General features: G+C 46.7%; 1 protein-coding gene across 2 annotated transcripts in view; it reads left to right on the top strand.

Annotated features, from left to right (window-relative positions):
• The window catches only part of LTBP2 (latent transforming growth factor beta binding protein 2), a 129,908-nt gene that overhangs the window by 39,257 nt on the left and 67,538 nt on the right, over positions 1-23,113 (top strand). For both annotated transcript variants that reach the window (XM_075926872.1, XM_075926873.1), the window contains exon 4: positions 22,136-22,317. In XM_075926872.1, coding sequence (XP_075782987.1) covers positions 22,136-22,317 — 182 coding nt within the window. The remainder of the gene's footprint in view (positions 1-22,135; positions 22,318-23,113) is intronic.

Consider the following 23,113-nt stretch of genomic DNA (forward strand, 5'->3'; position numbering starts at 1 on the left):
TGTACTTGCGCAAGAAGCCGCGAGTGTAGACATAGCCTAGGAGTCCTAGTTGTAGACCAAGACACTACTGTGGTAAGTGCTGTACAAACACAGAACAAAAAACCAGCCTGCCTCAGAGAACTCATAGGTTATATATAATATGAAAGATGGATACAGATTGAGGGAGCTGAACAAGGAAACAATGAGATGGTGGTCAGCTTGAGAGGCTGTGTGCTGTCACAATTATGCCTCCGTCTCAATAAGAGGCAACTATCCTGAACTGAGGGCATTAGAAACCATTAAACAAAGAAAGAGTTTGGTAGGTCAGGTATGTTCTGGAGTAGAGTTTCTACCTGCTACTGGCAACTGCTGGAGACAGGGTGCTGGCATAGATGGCCCAATCGTTTGGCCCAGCACGGCAATCCTTGGTACTTCTCTGAGTGAGGAAAAGATCCCAGGGAAATTTGGATCCAAGTTATCAAGGGCAGTAGTACATCAATGGGTAATCCAAGGAATGACTAGTGATAGCCATCTGTGTCCTTGATTGATTGAGGTAGAACTGGGCTGGGCTCCAATGATGTCTTGAAGGCTGCAGTTGTAAGGCAGTTCTGTGTTGTGAAGCCCAAGCAGTTGTAAGACAGCTCCATGTTGTGAAGCGGAGACAGCAATCCTTTCTAGGAGGATTGCCTTTCCCCTCCTTCACTCTCACTGGTCTTACGTTTGTTTGGAGTTAGAAGTTGTAGAATCATCTCTTAACTCCCATCCCTGGAGCAAACTTGTGTCCATATCGGGGTAATCATGTTTACCCACATTTGCTGCAGAGGGGAAGTTGCATATTGGCCACAACCTTCAATGTCCTCCTGTGCTCCATAGTGGAATCCATCTCTGCCCTGTCATGACAATCTTCCACCATCCACCATGTTCACTGAATCCTTGGCTTCCCCACATTGCCTACTACTGTACTCTCTTCCCCTGGAGGCTAGGAGTCCATGCTCTGTGTTTCTGTGTGTCTGGTGTTCCCAGAAGATATGAAGATACATGCTTCTGAGAGAGAAAGATGGATTTTGAATTCCAGTGCTGTCTTTAGGAATGGTGGGACCTGAGCCCCCTTCCTAAAATTCAGACTGGGAAAAAGTCAGCCCCTTTCATACACACCACGTTTGTCAGAGGTTCAAAGCAGGTGGTGGTCCGGAGGCAGCCACAGGGAGCTTGTCCTGGGCAGAGTGAGAGCTGGGAGGCATTAGGAGGGCACCCTTTGGTATGGCGAGTGCTACAGAACAGTGTTCTGGACTTGTCAGTGGTTAGAAAGTGTTGCTCTTCTGGCCTGAGCTACCTGCAGTTCCTCCGTTGACACCATGCTAGCCTCAATTCCTGCCCAGAGAGAGAGAGACTCTGACAGAGGATCCATCAGGCAGACGATCCATCAGGCAGGCAGAGTTGCACCCAGTTTTCCCTGTAAACTGTGCTTGTGCGGCCACACAGAAGAGAGTCAAATGCCACCCAAATGATTAGCAAAGCACTCACAACTAGGATTTTTGTTTGTAGTAGTGGTGCACAACCACACACACTTTGGTACGCATAAACATTTATTCTTCACATGAATGGAAAGTATTAGAGGGAACATTGGTTGCATGTTGGCTCAGAAGTCACACTACATGGAAATAGTTTAGTTTTTCTACGTTTGAAGTAAATAAACAGGGATTACTTGGCTAAGAAGGAGCTGGAGGGAATATAACCCCTATACCTCCCCCAGGAATGTACTGCTGGCCTGCAACCACCTGCATGTTAATTCCAACAAGTGTATGAGGAGGGGGCCCTGCTGCTCGGCTTAGACTGAAGGAAGTTGCTCCTGTGGAAATGCAGTATATAAATCTATACCCAGAATCTGTCCGGTGGGCTCCTGCTACCCAGATAACATATGCTGGACTGTGGCTTTACAGCAAGTAAGGAAGGGCTACTGGGACCTCCATAGCAGTTTCCCAGCAGTCCAGTCATGGGAAGAGGCAATTGCTCTGTTTTAAAGGTGCTTATACACTTCATGGACATCTTGTTGGAGTTGAACTGTGTAGGGAGCTACCTCTGGGAGGACTTTGTCATAACAAGGCAGTTGCTAGGAGCATGTTTGGTGTTTCAAGCTTAGAGGTGTGAAAGAGGACTTATTCACAACACTCTCACTTATGTGGCATCTCTTCTTGGCACTGCCTTCTTTTCTGCACTCACAAGACATCCTGTCTTACTGGGGAGGACTTCCCTCAAGTAGGAAGTGGTGGGTTGTGTTAGTGGCTCATGACTCAGGGATTGCTCTTCGCTTGGGAACCTGAGGGGAAAGAGTGAAGCTTCAGCCACTATATGTGCTCTGTGTGTAGGGGTTAGGGATATACAGAGAGCAAAATTTAAGGTAGAATCTCGAATGAGGGGAGAAGGGTGAGTGCAACTGGGCTTGGTGATTGGGGTATATGTATTTTTCTCTCTTTAAATATTAATCAAAATAATCTGTGATTGTTAGGAAATTTCACTATTACACCACCACAAACCTAGAGATTGTAGGTAATTCTGAAGGTAAACAAGTGGCTAGAATACTTATTTGAAAAGAGAGCTCAGATTAGGTGGAGGTGAGCTTGCAACAACCTTCAGATTTCTCATGGAAATTACAGACCATGGCTCCAGCACAGCCTGTAATAATTAGAAATTTAGACTCCCACATTGTAAAAAGAGTTAACTGGGCTAGTTCTCTTTGAGGATTAGCAGATAAGATGGCTGTCAAATTTTGAGACCCTACTGTCTTTGGAAGATGCTATTCCAAAAGAAAATTGGGCCTCCTGGAGATGTAAAATCCCAATTTTTTTCAAAGTAACATCTCTAAAATCTCTTGTCCAGTTACTCCTAGATTTACACATTCAGGATTAGAATGGATGTTTTCTTACAGTCTTAACTGCAGTGTTGCCGTTGAGTGTCTACAGCTATTTGTTAATAATACTGCATATAACATGCCAATAGGAATTTCTTATTTAGCCTTACTAATAGTGTGCATACTGTACTTGACTCATGCAGTTCTCTTCATGTAAGCCTGTTACTCAGTTTAAGTTAATGAGAAATACTGTTTAGTAACACTAAACTAGTTTCTAAAAATGGGACCTTAACTTGTCTTAAAAGCCACTGTATGCAAATGCTTTTCACATGCATTGAAACACTCTGCTGGGTTCAAAACCAAACAGGATATTCACAACACCCCACATAACCTTGAATTTGACCATCAGTTTACTGGGGTAAGTCATATGCGTCCAACCCGCACTTTGCATCCATGTGACATGCTTACACACAGGGTTTACACAACACCAGTAGTACAGTATAGCTACAGTGGGGCACGTCTCTTTCATGTAGACAGGCAGGCTCTTATTCATAACTTTCTAGGGCACTTTCTTTTAGTAACAGTTTTTCCAAGGCAGCTAAGCATTTTAGTTTCTTGATCCAGAGCCATCTGACAGTAGATATTTGAAACGTTAATAACTTGAAACTAAAAAGCTAATGCCAGTCTAAATGGAATAATGTGAAAAAGCACTTGGAGCCAAGAGAACTCTGAGTCTCGGATCTCAGCCCCACTCCATTTTTGACACAGCTGAAAGCTTTTGGCAAGCAAGCTGGGAAGGCTATAGGAAAAACTAGAGCTGCCCAAATGTAGATGTCATTTTTCTTGCATAAAAATACTGTTTTAAAATCACATGACCTGTAGCCCCATTCTCAGCACTACAGACAATTGCTTGGCTTTCTAACATTTTAAAGCTGTCAACACTTGTGAATTAAACTAAACTGAATTAAGGCCGCTTTAATTCTGATTAACAGCATCTACACAGGGATTGAATGGGATTTAACTAAACCACTTCAAATTCATGCTTTTTAATTAATTTGGATGAGTTTTCCTGGCTATCCCTGTGTAGCCAAGACCTTATCCACTTTTTCATTCTAATGTTTCTAACTGAAAGAAAAATGGTCATAGTGTCATTTTAGACGCTCTGTATTGCAGATTGGAAATACAGCATGGGTGAGGTTGCATTAACAAATCCGGTTCACAGCATATTTTATATATAGAGTACTGTAGTTGACAAATAATCTATGACAACACAGTTTCTATGGCAATTACAGACAAATAAATTATATTAAAAGAACATTAAGGCCACAAGGTGAAGCAGTGAAGTTAGGATATGTGGGAATGAAAGGTTTTCTGTGGTATATTAATTTAGCCTCCTTGTGTGTTCATAAACCCCTTTTGAGTAAGCTTTGGTAAGAAACAGTCAAAGAAGAGGAGAAGAGAAGGAATTGGGAAGTGGTAAGAAGAGTTAGATTAGAGAGGGGATTTAAAACCGGATTAATTGATTGTTCATTCTGAGAGAAAATGTTTCACATAACATTTCTTTTCAATTTTGCCCCAAATTTCCAATTTTTCTCTTTTGGATCTTGGAAGGTTGAGTGGAAGGTGGTGGTAGAAGAGGAGTGGGGAGCAGACAGAAAATATGTTTTTCCCCTCAAAGTTTCCAGGTTTCCCTCTCCCTGGTCTCTCACATCTCTAGCTACAGCTATTAATTACACGAGCATATCCTATTTGTTAGTTAAAACCTTGTCTAATTAAAAAAAAATGCTTAAGCAAAATCAAAATGTCAGATTTTTGTTATTCTGAAAGAAGAGTTTCCATACACAGACTTTCACTGAAATAACAAACAATATGAATTAAAACTAATTTAGTTTATTTTGGTGCAAGCTTGGGTGTAGAGCATGCATGAGGGACCCGGAGGGATTAGAAACATAGGCAGGAAATAAGAGAATATGATTCAACCTGGAAAAATGTCATCTGTTATGTCTGGAGGGGAAAAAAATCCACTTGCCCAATTTTGCCAGCACAGTTACAGCTCTAGTGCTTGGTTCAGCTCCCTTTACCCTGGGCAATGCTGCTCCCAGCCCTGTACTTCCTTCGATCCCTAAGATCAATATTGAGGGCCTAACAGGGAAAGAATCAAGTGCAACTTTGTAATGTGGGAGTCCTTTCCTTAGAGAAATAGAAGTGGGTTGTACCAGGGCCATAACAAGGGCCAGGCGAGTGAGGTACTTGTCTCAGGCGCATAGCTGAGGGGGCGCAGAGAAGTCAGCTACTAAGATGTCTTCGCTTGTGCCTCGCGCCATGTCAGCACTCCTGTCTGTGCCGAGGTCTTGCCTCAGGCACCAAATTAGCTAGTTACAACTCTGGGTTGTACCCACGAAAGCTCATGATACCATCTCCATGTTTTGTTAGTGTTTAAGGTGCTGCTAGACTATTCGTTGTGTTTTAAGTTTTTTCCAGTTACAGACTAACTTGGCTACTCCTCTGAAGCTTAGAGAAATAGCCCATTCTTTCAGCCAAGGGACTATCAGGTAAAATGCAGAGACGTGCATGTGGTCTTGGCCCAAACGCTGGCTCTAATTCCTCTGTTAATGAGCATCTGGAAGAATGAAGCTGGTGTTGATAACAGAGCGGAGTCCTCAGGAGACTTGTTCCCTGAATCCCAGCAATGCCGAGACTTGGAGACCTGAGAACACAGTGAAATTCCCCAGCATAGCCATAATGGTCCACATGTAAGGGGACTGTTAGCCCCTTATTAAAAATCTCAGTGGGGTTTTTTGGCTGGCTAGCTGCAGTACCAAAAAATGGGAAGGGTCAACGAGAAACCAGAACCCTGAGACTGACAGTACCCAGGAACTATGGGAAGAGGCCAACTCCCCAGGTTAGTCTGATTGACAGGGTAGGTAGGCTAATGAAGGAGTCAGCAGTCCAGGGGGATCCTGTCCTCTATGTGAACTGGAACTGCCTGGGTCAGTCAGAGTGGGGACAAACTAAAGAGAGAGCAGGGGCCTGAGCTGAGCTACGGAGGAGAGCGGTGCCGGTCAGAGAGATATAGCCCAGAAGCAGATCTATGCTGGGAAGGGAGTTGAAGCCACAGACCCCAGTCTCCAAGACATAGTGCTAAGAGCAGAGCCTGAGACACAGTACAAAGAGCAGATCCATGCTGGGAGCAGAGCTGCAGCCACTGAGCCAGAAGAGACAGAGAAGCCACCTGGGAGCTGGAGGCAGTGCAGTCAAGTGGAGCGGGGCCTGGAGCATGCTGGAATAGGGTGCAGTGACCAGCAGGGGGGTCCCAGAGTAGAGGTCTAGTGCAGGGCATCTCCATCAGCCAAAAGGACTTGCAGGTCAGACTGGGCTGGTGCTTGAGAGAAAGGTCCTGCCATGTAGAGAAAAGTGTCTGACCTACAGCATCCCTGCAGCACAGTCAGGGGCTGAGAAGAACTGTTCTTACATTCCAGAGACGCTGTTTGTGAGGTCTCCGAGCCATAGAATGGAGAGATGTGTTCTCCATTCGCTTTCTCCATTTGTTCCTTGCTCTCATTTTTAAAAATGTTTATATATTTGCTTTAAACTGCATGTAATCATCAGTATGTCAGGGAACTGTTCAATGTGAAGAGAGCACGCTGGAGCAGGGACATCCTAGACCCTGCCCTAGGTGACTACAACAAGGTTACGGGTCAAGCCCCCAAGAATCTTGGGACCAGCCTGGTTGTGGTTATGAGGACTCTGCCACACAGGAGAGTGGAAGGGAAGCCCTTTAGGTCAGGGAGGCCTCCGGGTAAAGGAAGTGGTAGTGAGAACTAGGGATGTAAATGAGTAGTCGACTACACAATTAACTGATAAGCCCAGGTTTATCGGTTAATCTAGTCGACTACTCTCATTTCCGCCCCCCCCCCCCAGCTGCTTCTCTATCAGAGGCAGCAGGGAGAGGGGAAGCAGGAGCCTGTGTTGGGGAGAGCCGGCTTAAAAGCCAGTTCCCTCCAGCACTGGCTCCGCAGTGCTGCGCCCCTCCCTCCACGCTGCTGCCTCTATCAGAGGCAGCAGCACAGGGGTGGGGAGGCTGCTGCAAAGTAGCCTCTGCCTGTGAAGGGCCCAGGTTCACTACAGACAGAGGCTAGCCATTTGTCTGTGGGGAGCCTGGGACTGCCGTGGGCAGAGGCTGCTTCATGGCAACAGCCCCTGTTTGCGGTGTGTGAGGGGGGGTGTCTCAGCTGGAGCAACTTCTGCAAATGAAGCTCTATAGGGAATGTAATTTACAATTAACACACCAAAGTCCTCTTCCTAAAAACACTGCAAACTGAAGATCGGGAGATTTCCCAGTATTTCTACTTTCTACATTCCTGCTCCTCAGGGCAGAAGAGAACCACTCTCCTGCTTCCCCCCTCCCATGTGTGTGAGAGAGACAGCAACAGTCTCTCTCTGCCCCTCCTGCAGTTTGCAAATGGAGAGACCCACTCATCCCAGCTGCGCCTTGCGTAAATGGGGCAGATGTTACTTCCCATGGGGTTGTGTGGGTGTGAAGATGAATCGGCTGATCTGTTTGTTCAGTGCTTTGAAGCTGGGGAGCCCAATGGAGGGGATGGGTGTTGCTAGTGAACAAGATGCAAATGTGACTAAATGTGCTTGTTTTGACTCTATGTGACATGGAGATGAGTGACCCTCTCCCGTGAACCCCACAGGAGCTTTCCTCTGGTTACGACCTCTGCAGTATGTTTTCATCAGGATGGGATTGGGTCCCTAGCCCACTGTCATCGGATCCCACTCTGGCAGCTGGAATGGGATGGTCAGCCTGCTGTGTTTGTCTGCCCAAAGCCTGTGCGTGCTGGGTTCCTACAGTCTTTGCTTCCGTCATGGCTTTGTACTCAGTCTGTTTCCTTTCTCCATTGCCTGCCAGGTTGGGCCCCTCCTGTGTGCTGTGCTGGGGAGTTTCTCATTAGGGCATGTGCTTGCTCAGAACCTATAGTCAAGAGTCATGGCTAGGTCCCTGGGGAAATTAAAGTGCTGGCTGCAGTAGGAGCCCATATTTGTTTTATTCCATAACGATCACTAGGCCTTTCAGGGCAGCTGAAGCTTTGCCCATCCAAGAGCTGCGCTGGCATCATAGCATAAACAAGGGTCACTCTTAGATATAAGAGGTGGGATATAAGACGTGGATATAAGAGGCAGGGGAAGACAATGCCTTCCCAAACTGCCAGGCATGGCTCGCCCACGCTCTGCCCCCAGAATGCCCCCTACTTTAGTGGGGCTCCTGAGCTGCCCCTGGGCTTCAGCTGTGAGGAGGCTGAGGACAATGGGGCAGCATGCCCTACCTGTGCTCCAGGGTAGGAAACTGAGGACGCCTGCCTGCTCCTGGGCCAGGGAGGCTCAGGCTTTGTGCCACCCCCCCCCTTCCCATGCTCCAGGGATGGGGAGACTCACATGGGGGGCTGGAGGCAGACGGGGCAGGACTGGGGGCTTGCCTCTCCCAGCCCTAGATTCATCCACCACCCCATGTTCTTAGACATGATTTACAGTTTTTGGACCAGCATTACCATTTCAGATTAGGGTGATATTTTTTTAACCAGAGTAATTGTATGGGCACAGCCCCATGTGTGGATGCTGGTATATTGGAATAAAGGTGCCTCATAGAAATATAAATTATTCTCATTTCCCTAGGGTGAGAACTATACTGGCATAAAGCCCCTCGGTATCCATATAACTGTATCCTCACTGGGGACCAGTACTTCTTTGACTGCCAGTGTAGCTAAAGCAGTACAGCTTGTATGTGTAGACAAGCTCATAATGTGGCAACTGGAGCAAATCATTACTAAGGAATGCTGCAGCCCAGGGACTAGGGGGCTACGTCTAGATTGCATCCCTTTTTTGTTTAAATCTCCCCCGCTTCATTAGCATAAAAATGGCTGCCGCTTTTTTCGGCACTGTGCTTTGCCGGAAAAAAGCGCCAGTCTAGATGCGGATCTTGCGGAAAATAAAGCCTTTTCCGAAAGATCCTTTATCCCTTATTATAAGCGTTGTCGTTCAGTGGCCAGTGTAGACATAGCCAATCTGCTAACAGACAACTGACCTGCAGCAGTGTGATAACTGCAGCTTTTCAGAACCCTGTGCGCACATGCTGATAATAACAATCACATGAACCTGAGCCATCACTGGGCCAATTCATGCTCAATATTTAGACAAATGTCTTCAGTGTATAGTTAAAGACACTACTACAGTATCCTAGCCAGCTGAAGAGAACTATTTATTATCCGTGTGCATCTACAGTTAATTCATTGGGTTTTCCAAAGGAACATACAGACTTAAAATTACACTAATGTAATACAAGACTTCATTTACTTACTGCAGCTATAAAGGAAAGTGGAATATGTCTTCTGGACTGTATTGGGAAGAGTGACCAGAAATGGGTACTACTAATGACACATGTAATTCATGGCAAAAGCACAAGAAGCTTATGGTAAGCTGGTAAATAATGTTTGTACTAGTGCTGTGAGATGAAGAATCCATTTGACAACAGATTTAGTTGCATTTAGTAGTAAAAATTTCACTGTCAGTAGTTTCACAGAAAGCACCAAACAAGTAATAATTTCAGATTAATAATGTTTAAAGAAAGAAGACAAAGGAAGAGTGGCACAGCATTCCTCCTAGCTGTGCTGTTGTTGTTGCTATTAGAAGTACAACCAGCAGCTTCTGGTTTCTGGTTCGAAATCAGACAATCTTTACCCTCACCCCAGCACTCTATTTAAAGCTAAGAGTAATACAGACATGTATATTTTAGATGGTCCCTGGCTTTGCTATATGCAATACTGAAGAATATTTAGATTTTCCATATTCCACTACTTATGATTACTACAGCAAATCTCTTTTTTCCTTCCATTTTAAAAGATTATTTTATTTCAGTTCAAGTATGAAAGAATGAAGTGCATTAAGCATACCACCAATAGCTGTTAAAACCCTACAATTTAGTCTTCAAGGACAGTACAGACCAGAGTGATTTCATTTCTAAAGCATCAGAATATAAATTAATTTACAGCGTAAGCTCCAAAACTCGTGCTGTAGTAAAACAGCTCCCAAAGTGTAATTTTGTGTTAATCTGTTCTTTTTTTAAAAGAAGTGTAAACATTTATTCACATGCCTGTTTTATCACTATTGCTGATTTACAGTTGTGTGAGAGCAGAATCAGTCCCACTCAAGACTGAAGAAATGCTCATTTTTCTGTCACTAAATCTGAGTCTGTCTTTTCTCCTCTGTATGCCCTGCTCCCCCGCCCTCCCCTTATTCCGAGATAAACCCCTTAGTTCGAATTGACTGTTACTCCTCGTGGAATGAGGTTTAACAGTTAATTCAAACTAAGGGGTATATCTCGGAATCCCGCTTCCCTGCCGCGTGTAGACACAGGCAGTTACTTTGGGTTAGTCAGTTTTCAAAATGGCAACCGGCTGGGATTATGCTAATCAAGCACGGGATATTTAAATTCCGTGCTTCACTAGCAATTTCGATCACCCTCATTAGCCTCTCTAGTTCGAACTAGGGGGCTAGTGTAGATGTACCCTTAGATGTGTCCATAGTAAAACCAAATGGATGATTATGTGCCAGGTTTTGAGACAGGGATTTAAACAAAAGCAAAAATAATGGTTAGAAATATATGGTAACAAGTAAAAAGAAAAGTGCCCTACACTTGTTACCTCTCTGTCTTATCAGGCATTTCTCTCCCAGTGGTTCATTCTTATAGTGTTTTCCAGTTCAGAAAGCTAGAATCCACCTTTCATGAGACACCCCCTTACCCCCCACAGAGTCTCTTTTCTGTAATGACTATCAACATGTGCGCTTTCATAGTTACTATTGTCTTTGACCCCAGGGGGTGCCCTGTTCTAGAGACTTTTCTTGGGGTTCTTTTGTCTCTGTAAATCCTTAAGCCTGCACCAGGCCCAGACTGTAAACAAAGTGCTGTCTCCACAGATGTCCACCACGCTCAAGGTTGATTGAATTAGCCCTGAGACCAGCCTTACCTCAGGGAACGAGTTTCACTTCAGTAGTTTTGAACCCCAATATCCTACATGATACGTAGCTCTGCAGTTATTTCCTGTGCAAACATCTTGCAATACTCATGACAATCAGAAAAGTCTTAGCTTTCAGCAGAGGCCATACATGACCCCTGTCAGTGAAATATTGAAGAAGCTGGTTGGACACCTGGGCCACACTGATTTGATGGGGAGAGGGGGAAATCACTTGGAGAAATTTTCTACTTCTAATATCGCCCCACTGAGGTTCCTGCCCTCAGATCATTAAGAGAGCCTAGTGCCTGGTGTCCACCTGGATTTCTGACAGCTTCTGGATACTCAAATGGCTATGGCCATGAAAAATGGCCTCTTCTCTCTACAGCTGTTGAGTAGGCTAGGTCACTTTCTATCTGATGCAGACTCAGCAGAGGGGCTCTAGGCTTGGTCTTGTAATTCCCTCTATCACCAGATAAAATTGCTGACCTTTTAAAAAAATGTAATTAATTCAGAAAGGAGAAGCCTGACTGCAGAGCAACAGCAGCTTCCCAGAGCTTGTCAACCTAATTCTCCGCTCTCTGTTGGCTCACTGCAGAATGCAGGGTCAAATTCAGTGATGGTCCAGGAGCAGTAGACGCTCCCTAAAAGTAGGGGGACCCAGGCTGAACTTTCTTCTCCACCTTTGTGCCACCCATTCCCCCTGATATCCCACCACCACACTGACGATTTCCCCAAGGCCCTATTCCTGTGCTATACCTCTTGTCCCATAGACCTGTTCCCACACTGCCTCTTCCCCCCAAGACTCTGCCTCCCACTCGCTCCTCTCCGCCCCTCCTACCTATCACTCACCCGTACAGCCTTTTGAAAGTGATGGGGCAGTGATGTCCCCCTCTGTTCCAGCATCCCTTGTTCAATCCTCAACTTTAAAGCTTGTAGCTGGATGGATTCAAGTTCCCTTATTTATCCTAGAGACTGAGCTTTCTCAGGGGCTAATCTGAGGCTGGACAAACTCCCCAGGAATCAAGGACCATCACAAACTTCATCTCTTTCTAAGTGTAAGGCACACTTCTCTGACCTACCTTCTCTAATGTAAACACAGAGCATCATGTACCTGAAGGGGGAAGATGACCAAAGCCACCACAATACCCCTAGCAAAACAACCCACTTCAGCATAGCCAGTTCTCCTCTTGGCAGGGTGTGAGAGTATAAACCATACAGATGTTAGGGAAGGTGCTCAGATGCTGCAGACACAAGCACAGAGTAAAATCCTCTATAGAATACCAAAGGGACCAGCTCTCCTTGTCTTTATTTCTTGCAGTGACAGCCACATTTCACTCGTGCTTTGGAACTATCACCCTTAGGAGTGAAACTTCTATGTGCAGGAGCCTGAACTTTTCAGTAACCGGCTGTTGGATCTGAATCAGAGAGATCAGGATGAGCACAGACATCAACCCCTTCAGAGCAGAATGCCAGCACCACTTTGACCCAGCCTTCCCATAATAACTTAGCAAACATTAGCCAGGCACTCAGCTATCATTGCAATTGGTTCCCTGAAACAACTCAGGAGGGAAGCTGTCTCAGGGGCTGCATGCTGTTTCTGTCACACATGCAGGGCCTGAATGGAGAGTGCTGTCAGCAGCCCTGACAGATGAAGAACAGGGAAACCAGCTGCTTGGCAGCCAGTCCCATTTTGTAAAGGAAGAGACCATTGCCTCTAGGCAGAGGCTCCAAGCTGCAAAGAGCTGTGCTGGCGCTTTGCCTGGCTGGAAGTGTGGAAATGAATAACACAGTGCTGAGGGGGGGATTCTGAAGGACTGCATAAGGCAAAAGCCCATGGGCTTTCACTGTCTCACTGCATAATCCCGGAGGCTGTTCCATCCTCCTAAGCTTATGGCCTTTCCCTGAGCAGGTGTGGGCACGGACAGTGGTCGTACAAACTCCCAAATTGCTTCTCAACCCCTACTCTAGCCCAGAGCAGCCCCAGCTCGCAGCAAGAAGATATGTTACTCTTTTCAGCCCTTTGTCTCAGTACTGGGACAATTCACCAGGTGTCTGGGGAGAAAGGGAGGCTTGTGGATTTTGCAATGTGGACTGCTGGCAACTGGACTGAGACACTGCTCCTGAGGATAATTTTTAGCCACTACTGACTCAGGCTACCTTTAAACAGATGAACTCCAGGAATAAAGGTTCCATTCCCCAGCCTCTCTGTGCCTCTTAGCCCCCTGACCTAGGGCTAGATTGTAGTTGAAGCGCAAGAGGTGAAAAGCTCTTTCCTGTTCCCTGAGCTTGAACCCGAACCAGTCAGTGAGCTTGACAGGGAGCCAGACTGGAATTGGCAAACAGAGCTGAAAAGAGGCTCCCTGCCAGTTGCTTTCTGTGGTTTCCACAGTGGATGGATGTGTTGCCTGGCATAAGGTACAAATCCTGGAGACGGAGCTTTCTCAGGGGCTGGTCTGAGGCTGGAACAAACTCTCCAGGAACCAAAGACCATCAAGAACCTCATCCGTTTCCTCTCCAAACGTAAGGCACACTTCTGTGGCCTGTCTTCTCTTATGTAAACACAGAGCAGCGTGTGCCTCGGAGGGGAAGATGACCACCACCACTACCACCCCCCTAGCAAAACAACACGTTTAAGTGGAGCCAATTTCACTTGTGCCATGGAACCATTACCCCCAAGTGGAACCAAATAAACAAGTTGATTCAAAGCAAATCAACATCCCCCTGCCATGCACATGGACAGGTACTTCTCTGTAAACAGGATCCCAGCTGATACCTTTTCCCCATTGCTTCCATGTCTCGTTCCTTTTCTATTTGCCTTTTGCAAGATAAGGTGCTGCCCCTATGTGATAAGCACGTCTCACCAACTTTTATTCCCACTGCAATGTTAATAATTTTTTTAAAAAGTCCATTCATGTGGGTGTTTTAACTACAACATTTGGTGCTTCTGAAAATATCTAGAGTTGTCCCTCCAAAACAAGAGATCAAATGCTGGACAAAGGAAAGAGCATGGCCAGCCCCTATGCATTGGCACATGTGCTTCCTCCCTCAAGGACGATAGGTGGTCAGCATGTTTTGAAGTACAGGAGCTACAGTTTGTTAGCTCATGTCACTGGACTGCTCCTTTCTGTGCTGCCGTCCGACAAGCTCCTATTACTGGGACAGTGGGTGTCATCAGCTTCATGAGGCCTCTGAGGTTCCCTACTTTTGGTTGCTCCCGTATATACCGCAGAAGCTTTGAGAGTTCTGGCCACACATGGACACAGCAGCACATTTATCGATAATAAGCAGGAGCAGATGTCTGCTGTTAGACCTCCAGGCACTTACCATTTTGTGTAGGGCTCCTAGGAAGTTGTGTCTGTCACATGGCCTCCAGCTCTTCCCTTGGCATCCATCTGGGCTTATTGTAAATACATGGCCTCATCTCAATGACACCCATGAGAGCTGTGGGAAGATTGGGTGGTCTTTCTCAGAAGGACTAGGTTAGCAAAATGGAGGCATTTATAGCAGTGTGCAGAACATCTGAGATCTGCAGGCTGGCCATAGCATGGCTTCTGAGAGAGGTCAAGGCTGGGTAGGACTGTATGATTTCTCCTGGGAGAGACTAATAGAGCTTTGCAATTTCACAGATATTTGCTTTATATCCACAGGTAACCGCAGATGTGGATCCAGATATCTGCAGCTCATTTTTGTGGCTGCAGATACAAATTTTGTATCCACACAGGGCTCTCCTGCAAGGAGCACTGGAACAATGGTGGAAATGCATATTGGTGTAGATATGTAAAAAACAGCCAAGGGAAAGATTGCAAGAACAAACACTGCTTGGAAGGTGGTCACTGGCTGGTCCTCTATTGTATGTCCCTGGCTGCTCTTTACCATGGGAGAGTCTGGCTGGCCTCTGCTCTCTTGGGTCCTGTACTGTCACTTAGGGTCCCAGCTTCATTGTTGCTCTCAGTGTGAGATGAGATGAAGGCAAGAAGCTGAGCCTACAATGGATGTAAGGGAAGTGCTGGCTGTGGCATTGGGTGTGGGGACTAGATGTTGCTGGACCCCAACTTGGCTTCAGATTTCATCACCGAGCACTCATGGAAAGAACAAATTGTATTTGTTTATGTAGATTTATGAAAACCAGATCCTAGCAATCCTCAGCCCAAGTACTGAGAGCCCCTCATAGACCTGGAAATTCACAATCCTTAAAATAATCACATCAAAACTACTTAGAGAGAAATGAGGGGCCTCTGTTGCTTTATGAAAATGGCCTAACATTGTTGTGAAAAGATTTTTTTTGTTTGATTCCATAGAGGTTTTGTCTGTCCTGAAAGATGCAATGGCTTTGTCTCCTCCTAGTCTTTTTTCCTAACATTTTCCACTATTGCTACTTCTGCTGAGTCTAGTTGCAGTGTAGACAAGACTCACAGGGCTGTTGGCATTTTATCACTGTGTCAACTATGTTGTGCTTTAAAAACGCTCAAGTTCCCAAAATTACTAATACCAGAGAAACTGAACTTAGTATAGACAAGGCTTTGGCCACGTGTGTCCCCCACGGGATTGGGCTGAAATGGAGATGCCCCAACTAGGCATTTCCTCATACTGTGAATGCTGTCACCCATATTTCTTTCCTAGTCCTCCTGGTGGCCTCTTCCACACAAACCAGAGAGCATCAGAACCTTATCATGCTCTGGGTCTTTCTGAAATGAAATTACTTCAAAGCAGGTCTGCCTAGCCTCACTAGGGACCAAAGCCTGCGTAACAACACTTCACTGTCAACCACAGCCACAGGCTTCATAACATCAGCATAGGATGGCTGCCTTGATCTGTAGTCAGGAGGTCATCAACTAACAGTACTAGTTCAGTTCCTGTCCCTTACTCAAGTGTAAGCCCAGATAGACCATCTGAAGATTGCAGATACTGCCACAAGAATCCTCAAGAATTTTTCTTCAGTGGTTAGATACCTGTCAATAGCAGGCAAGATCACTAGCATCAACAGCTGACTTTCTTATATTAAGGTCTCGCCAATGGCTCCTGGAGATCACCTGGCACTGAGCTTCTCTCTGAACAAAGGGCCCACTGTCTCCCTGCTGGTCTTTCCCAGACCAGAGGGAGCTGGGTCTATTGAATGTTGCCCCATTGCCTAAGGCACCCCAGTGCTTTATGACCACAGCTATACTTTGAGCAGAGGTTTTCATGGAGTTGGCCATAGTGATTCTCTGGTCTCCTTCCTGAGTGGTTACAGTGAACTCACAACCCAGAGACGTGTGTGAGTAATTTAAAATGACTACTTCTGACCTGCACGGACTTGTGTTACTCAGCACTGAATCCCATCAGCCCTGGAGCCACCCATCTTTGTGAGGTCTCTGAGTTGTTTCTCACCATCCTAGATAGTCTTGTGTAATGTGGGTAATTCTGAGTGAACTGCACATGCTGCTGCCTCTTTGTTTCCTTTCCTTTCCTTTCCTTTCCTTTCCTTTCCTTTCCTTTCCTTTCCTTTCCTTTCCTTTCCTTTCCTTTCCTTTCCTTTCCTTTCCTTTCCTTTCCTTTCCTTTATCATTGCTAAATACATTTAAACAACAACTCCAGCATAGAATGTTGGGACACCCTACTGTTAAGCGTTTGGCATGTTGAAAATCGTCTGATTACTGTGACTCTGTTTTCTGTCACTTAATTTCTGGTCTGTGGCAGAGCTTTAACCTTTCACTCTGTGATTGCTGAGTTTAATGCCTTTTGTGAGGAACTTTGTCAAAGTCTTTTTGAAAGTCCAGATAAACTGTGCTAACCAGCTCCCCATTTAGCTACTGTATTGCTGAGACTCTCACAGAATTCTAGCAGCTTAGAGAGACATGCTTTTCTTTACAGCAGCCCTGCCATTTTTCTCTATCATGTCCACATTTGCAAATCTATTTTTAATTGCTAACCAGTTTACAAGGTACTGACATAAAGCTCACTGGTTTGTGATTCCTTGGGTCACCCCAGGTGTTTTATTTAAAAGATCAGTGCAGTACTTGCTACACTTCAGCCTTCCCAGTATAGAAGCTGATTTTAATGAAACAATGCCCATTTTCATTAGCAACTCAGTCACTTCATTCCCCAGTTCCTTTAAAAAAAACTTCAAAAAACCAGTCCTCTTGGGTCAACATCATTTGGCCTGCAGACATCTGGCTTTTATAATAAATCTGTTCCTCCTTAGATTCATAGTGTTTAAGTCCAGAATAGGCCATTAGATCATCCAGTTTGACCTCTTGTACATAACAGGCCATCAGATTTCATCAAATTACTCCTATTTTGAGCCCAATAAATTGTATCTGACTAACATGTATTTTCCAGAAATGCATTCAGTCTTGATCTGAAGCCATAGAATATGGAGAATCTGCCACTTTCCTTGGTAGTTTCTTTATAACAGTTTGCTCAATTTTATGCCTTCTTATCTCAATCATTGGCTTCCAGGCATTGATTCTTGTTATGCCTTTCTCCAATGAATCTAAGCACCCTTTGGTACCTGGTATCTTCTACCCATGAAGATTCCTATCCACTGTAATCAAGTCATTTGGGGTATGTCTACACTAGCCCCCTAGTTTGAACTAGGGTGGCCAATGTAGGCATTCGAAGTTGTAAATGAAGCCCGGGATTTAAATATCCCGGGCTTTATTTGCATCTTCCCATCCGGGCGCCATTTTTAAATCCCCTTAGTCCGAACTAACTGCCCGCGGTTACACGCGGCAGTCAAACATTAACTCGAACTAAGTCCTTACTAGGGGGCTAGTGTAGACATACCCTGGGTGCTGTTGGTCACCAGAGGGGAGCCTGGAGCTAACAGAGCAGCAAAGGGTTGTGACAGGAGCTGTGGGAGATGTTAACTCAACAGGTGCTCAGCACAAGAAGTTCTGTGCTGGAGACCAGAATGCCTCAGTAATGGGCAGGGGGTGGCAACAGAATTGTTGGGCCCTTGGACAAAGTGTGTGTGTGGGGGGGGACAGCTCTGTGCTCCTGGAAGAGGAGGGGCCTTAGGTGGAAGGGGCTGGGCTGAGCAGTCAGCCATCAGTGCCATCTGGACCCTACCACGCCCCCTCACCCATCAGCCCTTATGCCTCCTAGTGTACACCGTGCAGGGCTCCAGAGGTGATATAAACGGCCAGGGCTCTGACTCTCACCATTGCCACAGGAACAGTGGCTGGAAGCCTGGGATTCTTTGAATCACTGGGCCCCAGGGCAGTAGCCTCCTTTGCTTCTCCCCTCTCCTCCTGTTGGCGGGCCTGGTGATGAGCAGTAAGGAGCATGGCCTTGGAAGTTGGGAGCAGCTTTGCACTCTCCCTGCTTGGTTTCTACACAATGCTGAAACCCAGGAACAAAGTTACTCCCAAAACTGTAAATGCACTAGTGGGAGTTTGTTCCCTGTAGAGTTTCCCTCATTCATTGCTTTTATGGAATGGGTGTATTTTATTTCATTTCCTTGGCTCGGCTCAGCTCCTCTCCTGGCCAAGACTCTGGTCTCGTCAGTGTCCAGGACAGGGCTGAGGACTTGTTCCCCAAGGAATAGGTACAAAGAGCCTTGTGTCTTGAGTGAGAAGTGTAGATAAGAGGAGCTATAGGACTGTCTTCCACTTCACACCATAGTGATGGAGCTGGTTCCCAGAGGCCGAGGGCTTTCCTTGTGCTAGGAGAGAATTGCTTTATTTCATGAATGATTTATCAGAGGGTGAGTGAGCATAACCCAGCCAGGCTGCACAATGGTGCGTGTGACTGCACACCCCCCCCAGAATCAGGCTGCAGACACCCCAGGATGCCACCTCACCTGACTCTGTGCCATTCATCCAGAGGACTCAGGCGTTTGTGTATTAGCCCCAGCTTGGATTCCTTAGTGAAAAGCTTCCCTTTTTTTACAAGACAGAAGAGTGAACAGGCTGGCCTAAACAGCAAGACAGCTCAGCCTCTGGAGCTGGTCTCTTCTCCCTAGCAGATTTTAGGCAGCTCTTTTACATAGTTGTCTCCAGAGCAATGAATTTAAACCAAGCACAAGCTAGGACATCAGTTGTAACAATGTGCCATTTTTGACTGTTTGCAGGACCTGGCATATGCGAGTGTGACTGACTTAAAGATAGCTAATCCCTTGGCTGCTGGAATAAATTCTAGTACAGCCTGTGCTATGCCACAGCTCTGAATCTGATCCCTGCAACAGACCTGCTTATTTGCTCTGCTACTGTGGGTGTGCAGCATGGTGTTTCTTCTGTGTGTGCCTCTGCACAGATGCTTTGGCACACAGGTTTTTGGTCCAGAGAATTGTTTGTCTGGAGCAGGTGGGATGAGAGCAACTGGGTCCTGTGTCTGGTGCTCATCTGGTTACTGCGGTCTAGTCTTCCATGCCTCCACTGGGCATTGGAAAGGCAGACAGGCAGAAGGACATGCATAGGACTGGCACTGCCAGCAGAAAGGAAAGTGAATAAGAGGCTGGGAATAATTGTCACCTCTCTAGTGCGTTTCCCAGACTGGCTTTCTTGTTTACTCTCTTTTCATCCCCTGGCTGTAGAGTGCTGACATATGGTGAATGGTCCAGCATCATCTTTACCTCAGGTTTTGCCTGTGCTCATGGTATTCAAGCTGAGGAGAGGAAAGGGGTGCAATATAACGGGTTTTGGGAGTACTGCTGAAAAGATCAAATCGGGGCAAATTACAGACAGTCCTCGAGTTACGCGGATCCGACTTATGTCGGATCTGCAGTTACGAACGGGGCCTGTCTCCCTGGTCTCCAGCAGACCAGGGAGAGGAAGCAAAGCGGCGGAGCACGCGGGCAGCAGACAGCTGGGTTGATTTAGTTGGGATTGGTTCTGCCGGGGGGCTGGACTTGATAACCTTCTGAGGTCTCTTTCAGCTCTATGGTTTTATGATTCTATAATAGTCTCAGAGGGGAAGAAGCTCAGTTAGTCTGTAATAGGAAAAACTTAAAAAACAGCAAAAAGTCTAGTAGCCCCTAAAAGACTAACAAAACATGTAGCTGGTATCATGAGCTTTTGTGGGCACAGCCCACTTCTTCAGATGACTGAAGTATTAGAAGTCTAGATCCAAGAATAAATAAGGGAAAGGGAGGGGAGAGGAGGAAAAATAAAGATAATTGGATTTTTGATGAGAACATGCAGATCATTGATGCAGCCACTGTTGTGTGTGCGCCCCAAATTTTGTACAAAGTGAGCCAAGTGGGATCACTAGTGAAAGCCTGTGCTTTGCTGATTATGTTTATACTACTCACATGCTTGTATGATATTTGTAAGTGAGGTTATGAGTATTGGCTCTGTACTTGTATTTCAAATGTTTGCTTCTGGGACATACCAATAGGCGTTGCTCACTGGGTGCCAATTGAGGTGCCAATTGTTCTTATCAGCCTCTTGTAACTACTTGAACAATCTACTCACTGTCTCTTTATTTGCTGAGGTGGGAGGCTTGCTTCCAGATGCAGTGCAAACATACTCAAAGGAGGCCACCTTTAACATTAGCTGCTGAACAGCCTTGGGGGCTGAACCAATTCAATGAGCACGTCAGCCGGGGAAACAATCAATTTAAGCCCCCCAAACATTTCTGTCTCAAAACATTGTTACGTACTACTGTTCAAGTAAAACTTATGATGATTCGAATCAGGAGCGGGTGCATAAGGTTCCTACAGATCCTTTTCAGAAATGTAGAAGCTATGGGGATGTCTGGTCAGTTGACTTGGGCTTGTGGACCCTGAGCCTAAAAGCATTTAGGCTCAGGCCAGAGCCCAAGCTCTAGGAGCCTACAAGCATGGAGAGTCCCAGAAGATGGGCTCCAGCTCAAGCTAGAATATCTACCTGGAAATGTTTAGCCCCACAGAGCGTTCCTGGCCTGGAGGTTTTAGCCCTATGTAGACATTCCCTAAGAAGCCCTACAATGCAATGCTGCTGTCAAGCGCAGAACAGGCACAAACAGGGTGGGGGACACTACGCCTGTGCCCAAGTGCTCTCCTCTGCTGAGCAGGTCCTTTAGTGGCAGCAGGATGCCAGAAAACCTTAGAAAATCCTTAATTTTGTAAAGAGTTTTTTCATATGAAATATTCCAGGCTATACTATGTACAAGGGTGCTTGCGGAAAGTAACATCCCAGGGGTTGCCTTTAAATGTGGCCCTGCGAGCAGCAGGCTTTTTGTGACTGCCTGGGTGCTTGTGTGGCTGGGCAGGGGAGTTCTGTAACCGCTGCAGCCCACCAGGCTCAGTTCAGTCTGCAGCCTCAGCTCTGCTATATAGCCCATGCTCCAGTCTTCCCGGTGCAGCTGCCGTTTGTTCGTTGCCTGGGGCTATGCTACCCTAGCCCAGGGCCTACAGGGACTTTGCAGCTCCCAGGCACTGGCAGCAGGGGCATGCGTTCTTCAGAACATTTGACTATTTGCCCAGTGCATGGTGTGGGACTTGATCTGCATGTGAAGTGGGGAAAGAAGCCAATGCCTGCTGCGCCACTGTGCCCCCTGTGATCAGAGCCTTTCCTGAGATGTGTCCCAGGAAAGGTGAATGCAGCCTGCTCACTGCCATTCACATGTCTGTTTAGTGGCAGAACTGGACTCTGTCTTATCCTGGAGGGTGATGGACTGATAGGACATTCAGAGAGCTGTGCCAGGATGCCTGGTGGAAGATGCATCAGGAGAGATGCTGGGAAGTTGCTAGCACTGTGGTGAAATGGCAGAGTGGGCAGTGATCTGGAGTGGACGAAGAGCAGGTACTGCTCACAGGGTATGTCTACACTACCCCTCTAGTTCGAACTAGCGGGGGTAATGTAGTCATCCGCACTTGCAAATGAAGCCCGGGATTTGAATTTCCCGGGCTTCATTTGCATGAAGCCGGCCGGCGCCATTTTTAAATGCCGGCTAGTTCGAACCCCGTGCCGCGCGGCTACACGAAGCACGGAGTAGCTAGTTCGGATTAGGCTTCTAATCCGAACTAGCTGTACGCCTCGTGGAACAAGGTGTACAGCTAGTTCGGATTAGGAAGCCTAATCCGAACTAGCTACTCCGTGCCGCGTGTAGCCGCGCGGCACGGGGTTCAAACTAGCCGGCATTTAAAAATGGCGCCGGCCGGCTTCATGCAAATGAAGCCCGGGAAATTCAAATCCCGGGCTTCATTTGCAAGTGCGGATGACTACATTACCCCCGCTAGTTCGAACTAGCGGGGTAGTGTAGACATACCCACGCTGACTGGCAGGCACGAGGCTGGGGTTTTGAGCATAGTAGAACGGGTTCCTACAGAACACACAGGGCACAGCTGCAGGAGGATGGCAAGGTCATCTGTAATAAATATTCTTTTCCACAGGACTCAAGGCAGAATTGGCTCCCCTGTCTCCTCCCAGCACACTGGGCCTTCCCGCACTGTCCGGCGCTATCAAGCTGCTAATACTCAGCTAATGTCCAATGCTCTGCCCAGTGGGAATGGGCATGAACAGAGCAGCTCTGGACCACACGCAGCCGATCAAGAGAATACGCTCTCTCTCTGGGGTAAGAACTACTGGGTTGCCAATTTCTCTCACGGGCCTCCTTGGGAGGGGCTGCGCTGCCTGATGACTTCAAACTCAGAGGAGTAGCAATACCCAGGAGGCCCAGACTGTCTGCCTAGCACTTTTCAGAATGGAGGAGTTTCAGGCAATACACTGGGATTCAGTTCTCGTGAGTGGAAAGTCCAACCCCCAGGAGAAGTAGTAAGCAGCATAGAGAGAAACCTTGGGGTGGAGGAAGAGTGCAGGAGGCTTGGCTGACAGGAAATCAGCAGATGGAGCCTATAGTCCTAGGGCAGCAGCACGGGGGCAGAAAAACCAATAATGGGTGCGTGCATGTGTGTGACAGAGAGAGTGCTGCTCACACTGCTCTGGAGCCAGAGCACCCTGGAACGATGGTGCAGCTCTACGCACCATAGGGCGGGGAAGAGAGAAAGCTTGAGAGCGCCAGTACAGAAGCTGTCAAGTATCAGAGGGGTAGCCGTGTTAGTCTGAATCTGCAAAAGCGACGAGGAGTCCTGTGACACCTTATAGACTAACTGAAGTGTAGGAGCATAAGCTTTCGTGGGCAAAGACCCACTTCGTCAGATGCATCTGACGAAGTGGGTCTTTGCCCACGAAAGCTTATGCTCCTACACTTCAGTTAGTCTATAAGGTGCCACAGGACTCCTCGTCGCTAGTACAGAAGCTGGATTGGAGAAGAAGCCTCATTGCTCAAGAGTAGATTGAGGGAGCAAAATGCAGAGAGTAGGGAAGAGAGAAGGCTTGGAGATGTGATAAATGCTCCAAGAGACACTAAC

The sequence above is a fragment of the Pelodiscus sinensis genome, chromosome 4 (genome assembly GCF_049634645.1).
Source record: "Pelodiscus sinensis isolate JC-2024 chromosome 4, ASM4963464v1, whole genome shotgun sequence".
NCBI lineage: Eukaryota > Metazoa > Chordata > Testudines > Trionychidae > Pelodiscus > Pelodiscus sinensis.